At 38.1% G+C, this 12,889-nt stretch overlaps 1 protein-coding gene across 8 annotated transcripts in view; it reads left to right on the top strand.

The window, feature by feature from the left end:
• ROBO1 (roundabout guidance receptor 1) overlaps positions 1 to 12,889 on the top strand; it is a 1,151,566-nt gene that overhangs the window by 1,119,194 nt on the left and 19,483 nt on the right. For all 8 annotated transcript variants that reach the window (XM_073009653.1, XM_073009651.1, XM_073009652.1 and 5 more), the window contains 2 exons: positions 2,440 to 2,688; positions 11,642 to 12,048. In XM_073009653.1, coding sequence (XP_072865754.1) covers positions 2,440 to 2,688; positions 11,642 to 12,048 — 656 coding nt within the window. The remainder of the gene's footprint in view (positions 1 to 2,439; positions 2,689 to 11,641; positions 12,049 to 12,889) is intronic.

Below are 12,889 nucleotides of genomic sequence, written 5' to 3'. Positions count from 1 at the left end.
ACTTCTTTTGAGGGCCGTTTTAAGAGGGAAATCACTAATATAAAGCTTAAAACATTTTGACAAACATGGCAGTAAGTAAAGCACGGAAAGGACGCTTGTTTACTGTGTGAGAACTGACACAAGAAAGCAAAGTGTATCCTTGTTTTACCGCAGCTGGGAACACGCACATCAGGCACTCAAAGTTTTGGCCTCTGTGAGTCTGTGGGAATGACCATGAAAATGCCGCAGATACCGATTTGGGGGTTTACAAATAAATTACACCGAGTCAGTGAATTTGCAGATACAGAATCTGCAAGTAATGAAAACAAAACTGTATGTTTGGTTTGGTTTGGTTGGTTTGGTTTGCTTTGGTTGGTTTTGTTTTTAGAAACAGGGACTTACCCCAGAGCTCAAGTGATCCTCCCATCTCAGCCTCTCAAGTAGCTGGGACTACAGGCTTGTGCCACAGTGCCCGGCTAATTTTATTTTTATTTTTTTGTAGAGATGGCATCTCACTGTGTTGCCCAGACTGTCGAACTCCTGATCTCAAGCGATCGTCCCCACCCCAGCCTCCCAAAGTGCTGGGATTGCAGGCAGGCATGAGCAATTCCACTTGACCTGAATGCATTTTTAAAAATGCATCTCCCAAGCTGTTTTAACAACATTCATTGCTGCTTTGGTTCACAAAAATAAGAGGACTAAAATGAAATAAGTAAATATAGGTTAAAAAAAAGAAGAAGATAAAAGAAAAAAGCTATATTGGAGCTGCAACTGTGCCCCAAGGAGAAAGACTGATTCTAATGGAGAAGAATGAAGGTTTCGTGATTGGCTACATTTGTTCTTGATCTGGACAAGTGAGAAGGTTCTCAGTTAAGAAAAAGGGGTTTTATGGACATGGGACCATACAGATGTGGTCTCCTGGAAAACTAACATGAAACACATGCTGGGAATGAGAGGATGCTGGGACAGCAAATGTAAGCCAGATTATGCAGATACTCCAGTGTCTTGCTTAGTCATTTATTTTATTCTTTAAACAATTACAGAGTCATTTCTTATTTTGAGGAGCACGTGAATAACCTGCATATGATGCATATTAATGTAATTTTGGAAGTAATGGAGTGACTGGAGGCTAGGAGACCAATTAAAAGATTGTTGCAGTAGCACGTACAAGAAATAAAAGTAAGAATAGATTGTAGAGAGTTTTTATTGATAGAATAGAAATGAATTGGGGAGTGGTTTGAGGGAGAAGAAAGAAGTCAAAGATGGCTAAAACATTTCTAGTCTGGATGAGTAGGCAAGCTGCTCAGCTGTTTGCTAATAAAGGAAGCAAAAGAAAGAGGCAGAAAGGGAGACAGTGAGATTAGGAAAGTAAAGAAAGATGCCAAGAAACATTATTTGAGCATCAGCTTCCCCGAATTCAGGTAAACAAGGTGGATGGTAGAGAGTGAACAAGGGAAATGGGTAACAGAACCAGTTTATATAGTGTTGTACATCATTGCCCTTATCATCAATAAACGTACGCCCTGGGATAAGAGAAAAGAGAAAGGCATGATTGTTCCCCAGATCCATCGTGCTTCCCACCCAGCTCCAGCCTCGGAGGGGCATTTTCTTGTTGAATGTGTATTTTTCGCTCACCATCCTAAACGCAAGCCAACAACTTCATTTTGTGTTCAACTGAAGAAATAGTGATCTACTATAATTTGAGAGAAAAAAATTGGATAGTATTGGACTAAATAGGTTGACCTCCAGTATATCTTTCTCTGAAAGGATTTTTAAGAGTAATTTTTCTTGGCTGGGCACAGTGGCTCACGCTTGTAATCCCAGCACTTCGGGAGGCTGAGGCGGGTGGATCACTTGAAGTCAGGGGTTCGAGACCAGCCTGACCAACATGGAGAAACCCCGTCTCTATTAAAAATACAAAAATTAACTGGGTGTGGTGATGCACACCTATAATCCCAGCTACTCTGGAGGCTGAGCCAAAAGAATTGTTTGAACCTGGGAGGCGGAGGTTGCTTTGAGCCAAGATGGCGCCATTGCACTCCAGCCCGGGCAACAAGAGCAAAACTCCATCTCAAAAAAAGAAAACAAGGGTAATTTTTCTCTGAATGTAGCAACTCGTCTTCAGGTCCTCTGTAATACTATCTTTGAGTCTTTTAGAGAACATATTGGAGGGACAAAATATACCACATACATTTGGGTTGTACTAAATTAAGCCATGTTAAGTGAATTTTTTTATTGTATGACTTCTAAGACCCTATAATATGCTAATGTAAATTACAATCTCTTAGAGAAAAATAGTTTATGCAGTAATTCACAAACCTTGTGAGGTAAAATCTTTTTCAACAATAGCTCCTTAGTATGAAAATTGAAAACCAATTTAAAGGTGACATTTCATTACTATCCAAGTAGTTGATTTGAATAACCTGCAGTAAGGCTACACATCCTTCTCGTTTATTTTAGCTATGGCCCAGAAATGCCATGTCCCGTGCCACCAGCAAGGGCGTATTTGCAACAAGATGAATTAGAAGAAGAGGAAGATGAACGAGGCCCCACTCCGCCTGTTCGGGGAGCAGCGTCTTCTCCAGCTGCCGTGTCCTATAGCCATCAGTCCACTGCCACTCTGACTCCCTCCCCACAGGAAGAACTCCAGCCCATGTTACAGGATTGTCCAGAGGAGACTGGCCACATGCAGCACCCGCCCGACAGAAGGTACGTTGTCACTAGCCTTCTTTGCTGACAAATCAGATAATTTCTACTCCTCAGTGGGAGTTATTGAATGCCATCCCATGAAGTAATTTCCTTGTCTCAGAAGCCTTTTCTTGCAGTATCATCCCACGGCAAACCTGGGTGATTAACATCTCAAGTCATATTGTTGACCATTGCATTAGATTAATTGATCCTAGTGAACTTGCAACCATAAAATAATATGTATTAATACCCACTTATAAAAACTGCATTCATAACCACATGGAGATCATGAATATGGTTTGCTAATTCTGTAACACGCTATTGACGGTGGGTGTTTTTGTACTTAAGTTTTCCTTTAGCATCGGTAAGTCACTTCTGTGGTCAGCAAAAAAGAGATTTTCTCTTTCTTTTAAAATTAAGTTTACATAATAATGTGTTCCCTCATAACTGTAGTGTCACAGAAGAATGAGTTTGGCATATTCTTTTTGTGTTGACCTCAGATACCTTTATTTTGGTTTAGATATGAGTTTGGAGCTTTTTAGTCAGATTATTGTATGTGTGTGTATGTGTGTGTGCGCGTGCGTGTGTGTGCGTGTGTGTGTGTGTGCTTAAACTTTTTTAAACCTATGTATTGAGCATCCCCAACCAATACGTTTTTGTGATATACAATAGCTTCACTTGTCATTTCTACCACATAAAAGCTGTTACTGCATCATTTTAGCTCTTCTCTCATTGATGATTTTATTTATACTGTTTTTTTGCCCTTGACACATTATATGTATATATTATTTTCTGTATTCCTAATATCATTTGAAATTAAGTATATTATTTGCCTCAGAAGAGGCTCCTTTGATATTCTCAAGTGAGTAAGAAACTCTGATTTTTGTGGCTTTAATTTTGCTCTATAGATTAAAACAGAATTTGGCAATGTTTATCAGCTCTTCCGTTGTTAAGAGATTATTACCAGATTCAAATTACATACACTGTAAAAACAAGAAAGTAGTGAAGCTTTCTTCTATCTGGCAGTGAGGAAGTTGGATTGTCAGACATTTTAAAGGAATATTATTAACCCATGAAATGATATGAAAATTGAGAGCAAATAAGGCACCATTTTCCCATATTAAAGTCACAGACCATCTGTGCTACTCTTAGCCAATGAGAGACTAAAAGAGACCATTTAGCTCTGAAATATCTAAGAATTCTTTTATTTTGTTGCCTTGTGTTACCTGTTTCCCTTACCATTCCTGTCTCTATTCTCAGGGTACCCAATTATTTTCTTTCTGGCTCTCTCTTCTTTTGTATTCCTTATGTCCTCCTTTCCACAGAAACAGAAATCAGTTTTCCTTCATCTGTCTGGAATGTCCAACCTCTTCCTCTTCATTCAGTTCTCCTTCTCTTCATGGTTAACTCAACTCCCTCCATGCCTTCGTCTTCCTTTGTCTCCCTTCTGGCTCCATGCTCTGCCCCCGCTTCATTTTGTTTAACTCCTTCTGCCTTCCGGATTCTCATTCACACCTCAGCCCACTGCGTTCTGGCTTAGAGTGTTTTGCTTCGATTGGTCCATTGAAAGTAACCTCCTAATAGTCAAATCTGAAGGCTTCTCAGGTATCACACCTATGCTTTCTGCCATGGTGGCCATTGTATAAATTGCTGTGAGAATCAAAGGATAATGTGTGTAAAGCATCTGAAGCAGGGTAAGTATTCAAAAATATTAGCGCCCTACAGCCCTCACCTTTACGCTATCATCCCATAGCTTGGTTCAACTCTTACATTCTGGTGGTTGTCAAATTTCTTTACCCAGCCTAATTCCTTTTCCTGAATGCCACAATATTTCCACTTGAACTTCACCCTGTGTCCAAATCCAAATTCTTTGTCTTTGCACTTGGCTCTGCAAACTTGTCTTTTCTTTTACGTTGATGGCTGTCTTGTTTAGAATTTTCAACCATTATTTATTTGACCAATATTTTAAAATAAAATGACTAAGGGAATAGGCAAAAAGCATAAACGGTACCTTTGTCATTTTGAAATCAGCTTAGTTTTCCTACTATTTAGTTTTTTCCTAGCATTCTGCAAGTGAGGTTATTCATGAAGTCACGTCAATCCAAAATGGCCCTTGATTTTGCTCCTTAGTTTCCATTTCTACAGCTGCTAGGGCAGGCCCTCCATCCCTGTCCCATGAAATCTGCCTTATCCTTAAACCGATCTCCGCTTTTCTTCTCTCTGTTTTTCTGTTCATTCTCACAATATTTTTATTTGCACACAAGAAGTCTGGTAATGTTCCCCCATTCAGAGTCAAGTATAGTGTTTAACCCAATATTTAAAGGTTTTCACAATCCTTTTCCTTTTATTTACTTTCCCCCCAATTTCATTACATACACTTTTTTTCTAATTAGTCTGTTTTAAAGTTCCTAAATTTGCCTGAAACTCGTCAACATCCAGGTCTTCTACTTCCTCTTTCCTGATTGCCTTGTAAGCACCCCTCATCTTTCAAAGCCCTGTTCAAATGACGCGTCCTCTGCCTGCCTGGCAAAAGTCAACCCCTCTTTTCTTTACTCTTCATAAGAGTCTGTTCCCATCCCTGTTACCACACTAACCAGTTTTCATGTTGCATTAGTATTTGCTGTTTGTATCTCTGTTTTCCTATTTAAATTAAAAGTTCTTTGAAGGCAGAACTCATCTCATTCATGTCATTGAGTTCTGCAGAGCTTTCTTCGGTAAAGTATTTGATGAATGGAATCGGATACTATGGAAGAATTGGAGTTGACCTACTGTCTATCGTTTTAGGCTAATGGATGCTTGTAGAACTTGAGGCAGATATATGTAATTGGGTAATACATTAACTATCTGCACTTATAATCATTTGACTATTTTCAGCCTTTCTCAAATGTATGATTTTCAATCTATAAGGGTATTATGGATTTTATTTCCAGGGTCATTGCTGGAAATAACACTGGGCACTAATAAAAAGTAAGTGAAAGCCCATTTTAAAAAGTGCTTTAAGTGCTTTTTTATGATTAATGTATATTCTATATGTTTACTATAGAAATTTTTGAAAATACATATAAACAAAATGAAAATATAAAAGTGCCAGTGATCTATGTAATCAGAAAATCACTGTGAAGACCTCAGTGAAGATCCTTTCAATCTTTCATCTCTACTTGTACTCACATTGCTTGGATTTATGATATGCCAATATTATTTCATAAACTACTCTTTTCACTGAACAGTGTTTTTGCATGTTGTTAGCTTTTTGTTTAGACACTTGTGTAAAGTATGTAACTCTATTTAACCAATTCCTTAATATTGGCCATTTTAATTGTATATACCTTTTTGATACTATATACAATGTTGTGATTTCCATCTTAAGTATTTGAATGAAGTCTCCTCTTGATCCCTTGATCTATTCTAATGCCTGCCCCATCAGTAGATGACTTCTGATTCTTATCATCCTGCCATTTCCCTAATGGTACACTCATAGATATAAATAGCTATTTCTCTACAAATCTCTTTCTGGAGCTTCAGACCCATATATCCAACTACTAGTTCCTGTAGATTTTTACTGCCTAAATATCATTCTGAGTGATACACATATCTCCAGCCATAAATGCACTTTCCGAGTTATGACAGCCATTTTCTCTCACCTGCATTACAGTAATGTTCTGCTAAGTGGTCTTGTTGCTTCAGCCTTGCCCCTCCTTCAATCTAATTCCTTGCTGCAGACTATGCAGAGGCATTTTCCTAAATTGCAACTCTGATCAAGTCTCTCCATTGCTTAAGATCTCTCAATGGCTTCCCATTTTTCTTAAGATAAAGGCAAGGTTCCTTAATGTAGCAATCAAAGCCCTTTGTGATCTGACCCCGTGTGCCCTACCATCCTTACCCATCGCCGCTCCCCACACAATATCTGTGATGTCTTCACTCTAAATTTCTTCGAGTTCCCGGAATAAGCACAATTCTCACTCACCTCAATATCTTTGGACATGCTCCCCCATCTTCCTGGAACACCATTTTCTCCTCTCCTTTTGGAGCTAACACCTGTGTATCCTTTAGATCCAAGATTAAATGGCAGATCTTCCTCAGTAAATCTTTCCCTGATGTCCCAACTTTGGGATAGGAGCCATATTTATGTGTTCCCACAACACGCTGTATATCCTCTGTCACTGCATATTTAATTATTTGTCTCCTCCACTAGACTAAAGTCCCTTTAGACATGGATATCTGTTTCATGTAGCTGAATTCCTAACATAGTGCTCAAGTTCCTGTTTCTATTGCTGTCTAACAAACAATTTTGGTCACTCCAAAATGTAGTGACCTAAAGTAATCTAATCATTTTATTCACAACCCCATGAGTCAGGAATTCTGAAAGGATTCAGCTGGACAATTCATCTCCAATCCATATGGCCTTGGCTGCTTGGCTGGGGATGGAAGATCTACTTCCAAGTTAGTTTCTTCACTTATATGTCTGCTGTCTCAGTGCTCCTTGACCTCTGTCTCTTTCCACGTGGAGTCTTATCCTCCAGATCTCACCATATAGTATGGACTTCTCATAACATGGGGTCTCGGGGTAATGGCACCTCTTTCATGGCAGCTGGCATCCAAAAAGACAGGAAAGGGAAGTTGCCAGGCCAGTTAACAACTACATTTAGAACTGGTGCATAGCCTTGCTTCTGCCACATTGTATTAAAGCAATCACAGAGTCCATCCAGATTCAAGAGTGTTGAACTCATCTACCTCTCTTGGTTGGAGAGTGGCAAGTTCTCATTTCAGAGTAGCATTTGGAAGGGGAGATACTGCTGTGGACATTTTGCAGAGTACAGTCTGCCATGGCCAGATACGTAGCTTACATTAAGTATGTTTACCTTAAAATTGAATCCTTACCTGTCATAAAGCATAAAGCATGTTACCTAAGCTCTGTTTGCCTGTGATCTTTTTGGTATAAATCTAGCAGTCTTTAGCTTGGTAGGCGCACAGTAAATGTTTAAAGAATAAATACATTGATTACATTTATATTTATTGATTAGGGTGCAGTTAGTGTGATACATTAATAAAATTACTGAACTTAAACCATTGTAACTCTGCAAGTCTAATTATAGAAACATTAAAGACCTGCATTATTATGAATATTTCAACTTTGGCATTGTAGTGAACTTCTAGGGTATTCCATTTTTGTCTAAAACTGGGTAAACTAGGTGATCAGCATAATAGGAATTTGTCTTCTCTTTTTTTCAAACAATTGCTTGGAAAATCATATAATTAAACTTATTCATATATATTGTTTTAAAAAGTGATTGATATACTTAACTTTATTGCAGTATAGTAAAAGTCTCTAGAAAAGTGAACATTATGTTCATGTATGGAATAGATTTACTTGTTTTATTAATACAGATAAATTGAGGTAATAGTTACTTATACAAGAAATTGAAGCTACACCAGTGTTAAAACACAATCTCAAAGGTATGCATTTTTCTCCTTTGTCTTTTGCCTGGTAAATGCTGTGTGGTGAATGGTATAAACACCTACTTTGATAAATTAATGACATCATTCTGCTTTTCTCTTGAACATGTTTATGAAGGCATCATTCTTGCAGGAGACTAGAGTGTTACGATACACAGTCATATACATTATTTCAGAAGACATTGAAACCCCTCGGGGAGAAATCTAGAGGGTTGAGGTTCATTTGCGACAAGTCCCACTTGCATGCAGCATCTTGAAATGGCTTTTTGTTTTCCAATAGAATGTATTACATATTTCAACTGTACATGTTTATCACACATTCCCTGGGCTTGCCTTATTTACAGATGGTTTGAATAAATTTTTCTGTCTTTCTTCAACATTTGTAAGGGGTGGTTGTAGTTAAAAGCCAGCCCTTGTTTTACATGAAGATGTTTTTGCTCTACAGAATGTGAATTATCCAAACACAACAATGCTGGCATCCTTTCATAGTGAAGGCCATTCTGCATCTTTCTTTATTGATGGTCAAAATAGTCCCCTTTGTGCTAAAAAGTCTTACATGTCTTTAAAAAGGAAGAAGTTTCTTGTGGTATTTTGGATTTGTATGCTGACAAAGACTGTAAATTAACTTTCAAGTGTGGTATTGTATTGCATTCCAAATTAAACAATGGTTTTCCTCCTATGTGTATAACACTCCATATTGAAACAATTATCCATTTTAATCCCTTAAATAACTTCAGCTTTGGCACATTTTTCATATTTCTCCTAGTGCCACACACAGACACTTTAAAAACCACCCAGAAATGAAAAATAATGCATTATATTAAAGAATGCTGTGTGTATATATAACAGATATATACACATAATAATATATAATTACACATATGTGTGTGTATATGCATACTTTTTCAATGTACTATATTAGCTTTTATTTCTTGGTTTTTTAATACATCTGTATATGGCACATATCTCTCGTAGCTTATGTGTATACACACACACATATATATAATACATTTACACTTATATATGTAAGTGGAAGGTCATGCCCTTGGAAATAAAATTTGATTTTAAATTCTACATTTGATACATGTGATCTGTGGCAACTTTGGTAAGACCCTTAATCCCTCTGAATTTCAATATCCTACCCTGTAAAATGATCATTTAAAAAGTAACTCAAAAAGTTACTGAATTAAATGAGTAAATCTTGTAAAATATGCTTAGCTACAAAGTAAGTGCTCATTAAATGAGTTAATTGCAGTATTTTCAATAATCATTTATTTTTAATGTTTTCCATTTGTATTGAACAGATTTGTCAAAGTGTCTCAATTCATTGGGATAAAAAGCAGAAAACGTTTTTCTTCAAAAAACTCCCATGCCACCCTGACAACTGTGCCATATCGAAGTTATTTCTCCCTCTCTATGGTAGAGGTCTTGGAGCAGGTCCTACATGGTTTTAACTTTATTTCGATCTTGACTAGATCCTGTAGGGTTTTGTTTTGTTTGCTTGCTGTTAAAATCTAGTTCTGTTAATTTAATTTAATGTAATTAATGTCTTTGTTTTTTGAGACAGAGTCTCACTCTGTCACTCAGGCTAGAGTGCAATGGCGTGATCTCGGCTCACTGCAACCTCTGCCTCCGGGTTCAAGTGATTCTCCTGCCTCAGCCTCCCGAGTAGCTGGGATTACAGGCATGCATCACCACCATGCCTGACTAATTTTTATATTTTTAGTGGAGACGGGGTTTCACCATGTTGGCCAGGCTGATCTCAAACTCCTGACCTCAGATGATCCACCCACCTCGGCCTCTCAAAGTGCTGGGATTACAGGCATGAGACACCATGCCCAGTCAGCTCTGTTAATTTTAAAACCTCAATTGTGCATTCCCAGACATCCTTTGCCAAATGCCCCTTTCTGTGGCCATGGTGGCATGGAGAAAGTGAGCGTGTGTGCTTTTAAATACCTCCTTCCACCTGCCTCTGCCAGGTGCAAATTCCTAGGGCTAAGATGGGGAAGATGGAATGAGAAAAGGGCAAACTGGATGAGGATCCGGTCTTCTGCTTGGTTAGCCCTGAAGACTATTCTTATCTCGTCTTACTCTATGCATATCTTAAGGGTGCTAAAGGAGAGGTGCTGACATGCACTTACCCCACTGATGAAGGCCTCCATCCTGGGCACCATCTCTAGGCATTTGCGATTCTTCAGTGATTTATGCATATCTTCAGGTAAACTGCCAGTTGATGGCATTCATGCTGTATCTCTCCTCGCCTCCCAAGCTGTGGAGGTCACCAGCTGACCCGAGACCCCAATCTCAGCGGCTCTCCAGCACTGGTGCTCAGTTTGGCAGCTTGTGTAGAATCTATCTTCTTTCCTTCTCAGGAGTGCAAAATTTGATGAAGCGTTTTAATGACCTTTCCATCTGAAAGTCCTCCATTATGTCATCTCTTTAACCTTGCTTAGAGAGTGTTAGGACTGTTGAGCAAGTCACTGACCAAGCAATCCAACTAGAAATCACCGTGTCTTCCTTTTGTGAAGGCACTCTTTTAATTTAAGAGTTATTCTCTCAGCATTCTTCTCCCATGGGGATAACTTCTTTCCATGAATCTTGCTTTCCACTAAAGTCAGAATGCTCTGTACTTCTCAGTCATCTATTCCCTGTGGATCATAGCACTAATGTGTTAGTGGAAGGATGGCTTTTAGCTGTTGTTATTCTTCATGTCTGCAGAGTTGGTTGAAACCAATTAATTGGTAACTGTTTACCTGTATTGTGGGAGACTACTTCATTTTGTCCTCAACTCTGGTTCTTAAACTAATTCCAGGACTTAAGAAAAAATACCTTTAAATATTTTTTTAAAAAGATAGGATAACAGTAAATGCAACAGGTTAAAAATAGTTAATAATCTTTAATGAAACTCATAGCGAATAAATCAGAGAAAAATTACTCTTGTCTCCCATAGCTTTTTTTAAATAGAATGAAATCTAAAGGAAATTATGTCATATCCGAATGTGTACTTCTTTAAATCTTATGAAATTTTGCTCCTTCTAATGAAGATGAATGACTTCATTTGCTTGAAAAAGTAGGAGAGGTGATAAAAAAGGAAAGAAACAGATGTTTCTGGAGCATACAGTTTCAGGATGAGCGTCAGTTGTCTTCAGTAATGATAAACTATGGGTAGTGTTTGAAATGCTTTAGGACAGATACATATGTGTATGTTTTCAAAACAAGTATTGCTTTTCCTTTTTTAACTAAACATAATCCCAATGATAAAACATAAGAAGGCTTAGCAGTAACTGACTATATTTCTATCCAACTTGAGTCAGAAAGTAACCCAGCGTAGCCCCTGGTTGTGAAGAGCAACTCAATATAAAATCAAACTTAAATATCCCGTGATTTTCCGTTGTTTTTCTGAACATATGAGCTCAAAGGAAGTAAAGATCAAATCTGCATACTTGTGAATTTCTTGGGTTTGCCCTTTCCTGTCTTAAATAACAAACTGAGCCAGACCTATTTCTTCACCTTCATACAGACGGCAGCCTGTGAGTCCTCCTCCACCCCCACGGCCGATTTCCCCTCCACACACCTACGGCTACATTTCAGGACCCCTGGTCTCAGATATGGATACGGATGCACCAGAAGAGGAAGAAGACGAAGCCGACATGGAAGTAGCCAAGATGCAGACCAGGAGGCTTTTGTTACGTGGGCTTGAGCAGACACCTGCCTCCAGCGTGGGGGACCTGGAGAGCTCTGTCACGGGGTCCATGATCAACGGCTGGGGCTCAGCCTCCGAGGAGGACAACATTTCCAGTGGGCGCTCCAGTGTTAGTTCTTCGGACGGCTCCTTTTTCACCGACGCTGACTTTGCCCAGGCAGTTGCAGCAGCGGCAGAGTATGCTGGTCTGAAGGTGGCCCGGCGGCAGGTGCAGGATGCTGCTGGTGAGTCCTAACGCTTTTCACCAAGCTGGGAAAGAAAACTCAGTGCATGTATGTGTGTTGCTGATTCTCTCCTGTGATCTTATGTCCTATTTGGAAAGCAACTCTTCTTACAGTTTGTTTTTTTTTTTTTTTTTTTTTAGTTTCCTAAGGAAATGACAGTCCAAGAATATGACATAGTTGGATTATTCCCTTTTCCTTGACAAGGCTTTTTAAATTATCTTCTGTTTAATTTTTATTTAATAAATCTTACATAATATGAGTGATAGGAAGTTACCTCATTTTTAGGAGAGCCATAGCAAATATATATATTACACGAATTGATATAATTTCTTTATACAGTCAGGTAAATGAAGCTTGTTTTTTTGAATGTATACTCTAATTTTTTTGTGTAGAATGTTACCAAAATCAAATTTATTAGGAGAGTTCTCTTATTTAAATAAAAATTCGGTAGAGGAAATAGATAAATATCCAAGTAGAACACTTTGACCTTTGGAAAATGGGCTTTTTATCCTTAATCTCCATTCTCTTCATGTCCTCTCAAATTAATTGGGAAGATATGAAGGTATATGTAATGTGCATACATTTTCAAGCATAAACATTCCATACTTACAGTAAACATTTTTAAATATAATAATTGGGATGCAAGCTAATCCAAGTGCTTTTATATTTTTCCTTTCATTGCTAGTCACCCATTTTTAATTACCATTTATTCATCTTTATGTTACAATTTATTTTTACTTATCTCCTTCTCTTCCCAATCCTGTTTAGAAAGTAAATAGTTCAAGAAAGAAAGGAATTTAAATGTAAGACGTTTTTATCACATGATTTTCATTTCTGTGGA

Source organism: Chlorocebus sabaeus, chromosome 22 (genome assembly GCF_047675955.1).
Source record: "Chlorocebus sabaeus isolate Y175 chromosome 22, mChlSab1.0.hap1, whole genome shotgun sequence".
Taxonomy (NCBI): Eukaryota; Metazoa; Chordata; class Mammalia; order Primates; family Cercopithecidae; genus Chlorocebus; species Chlorocebus sabaeus.
This window is presented reverse-complemented; position numbering and strand designations above follow the sequence as displayed.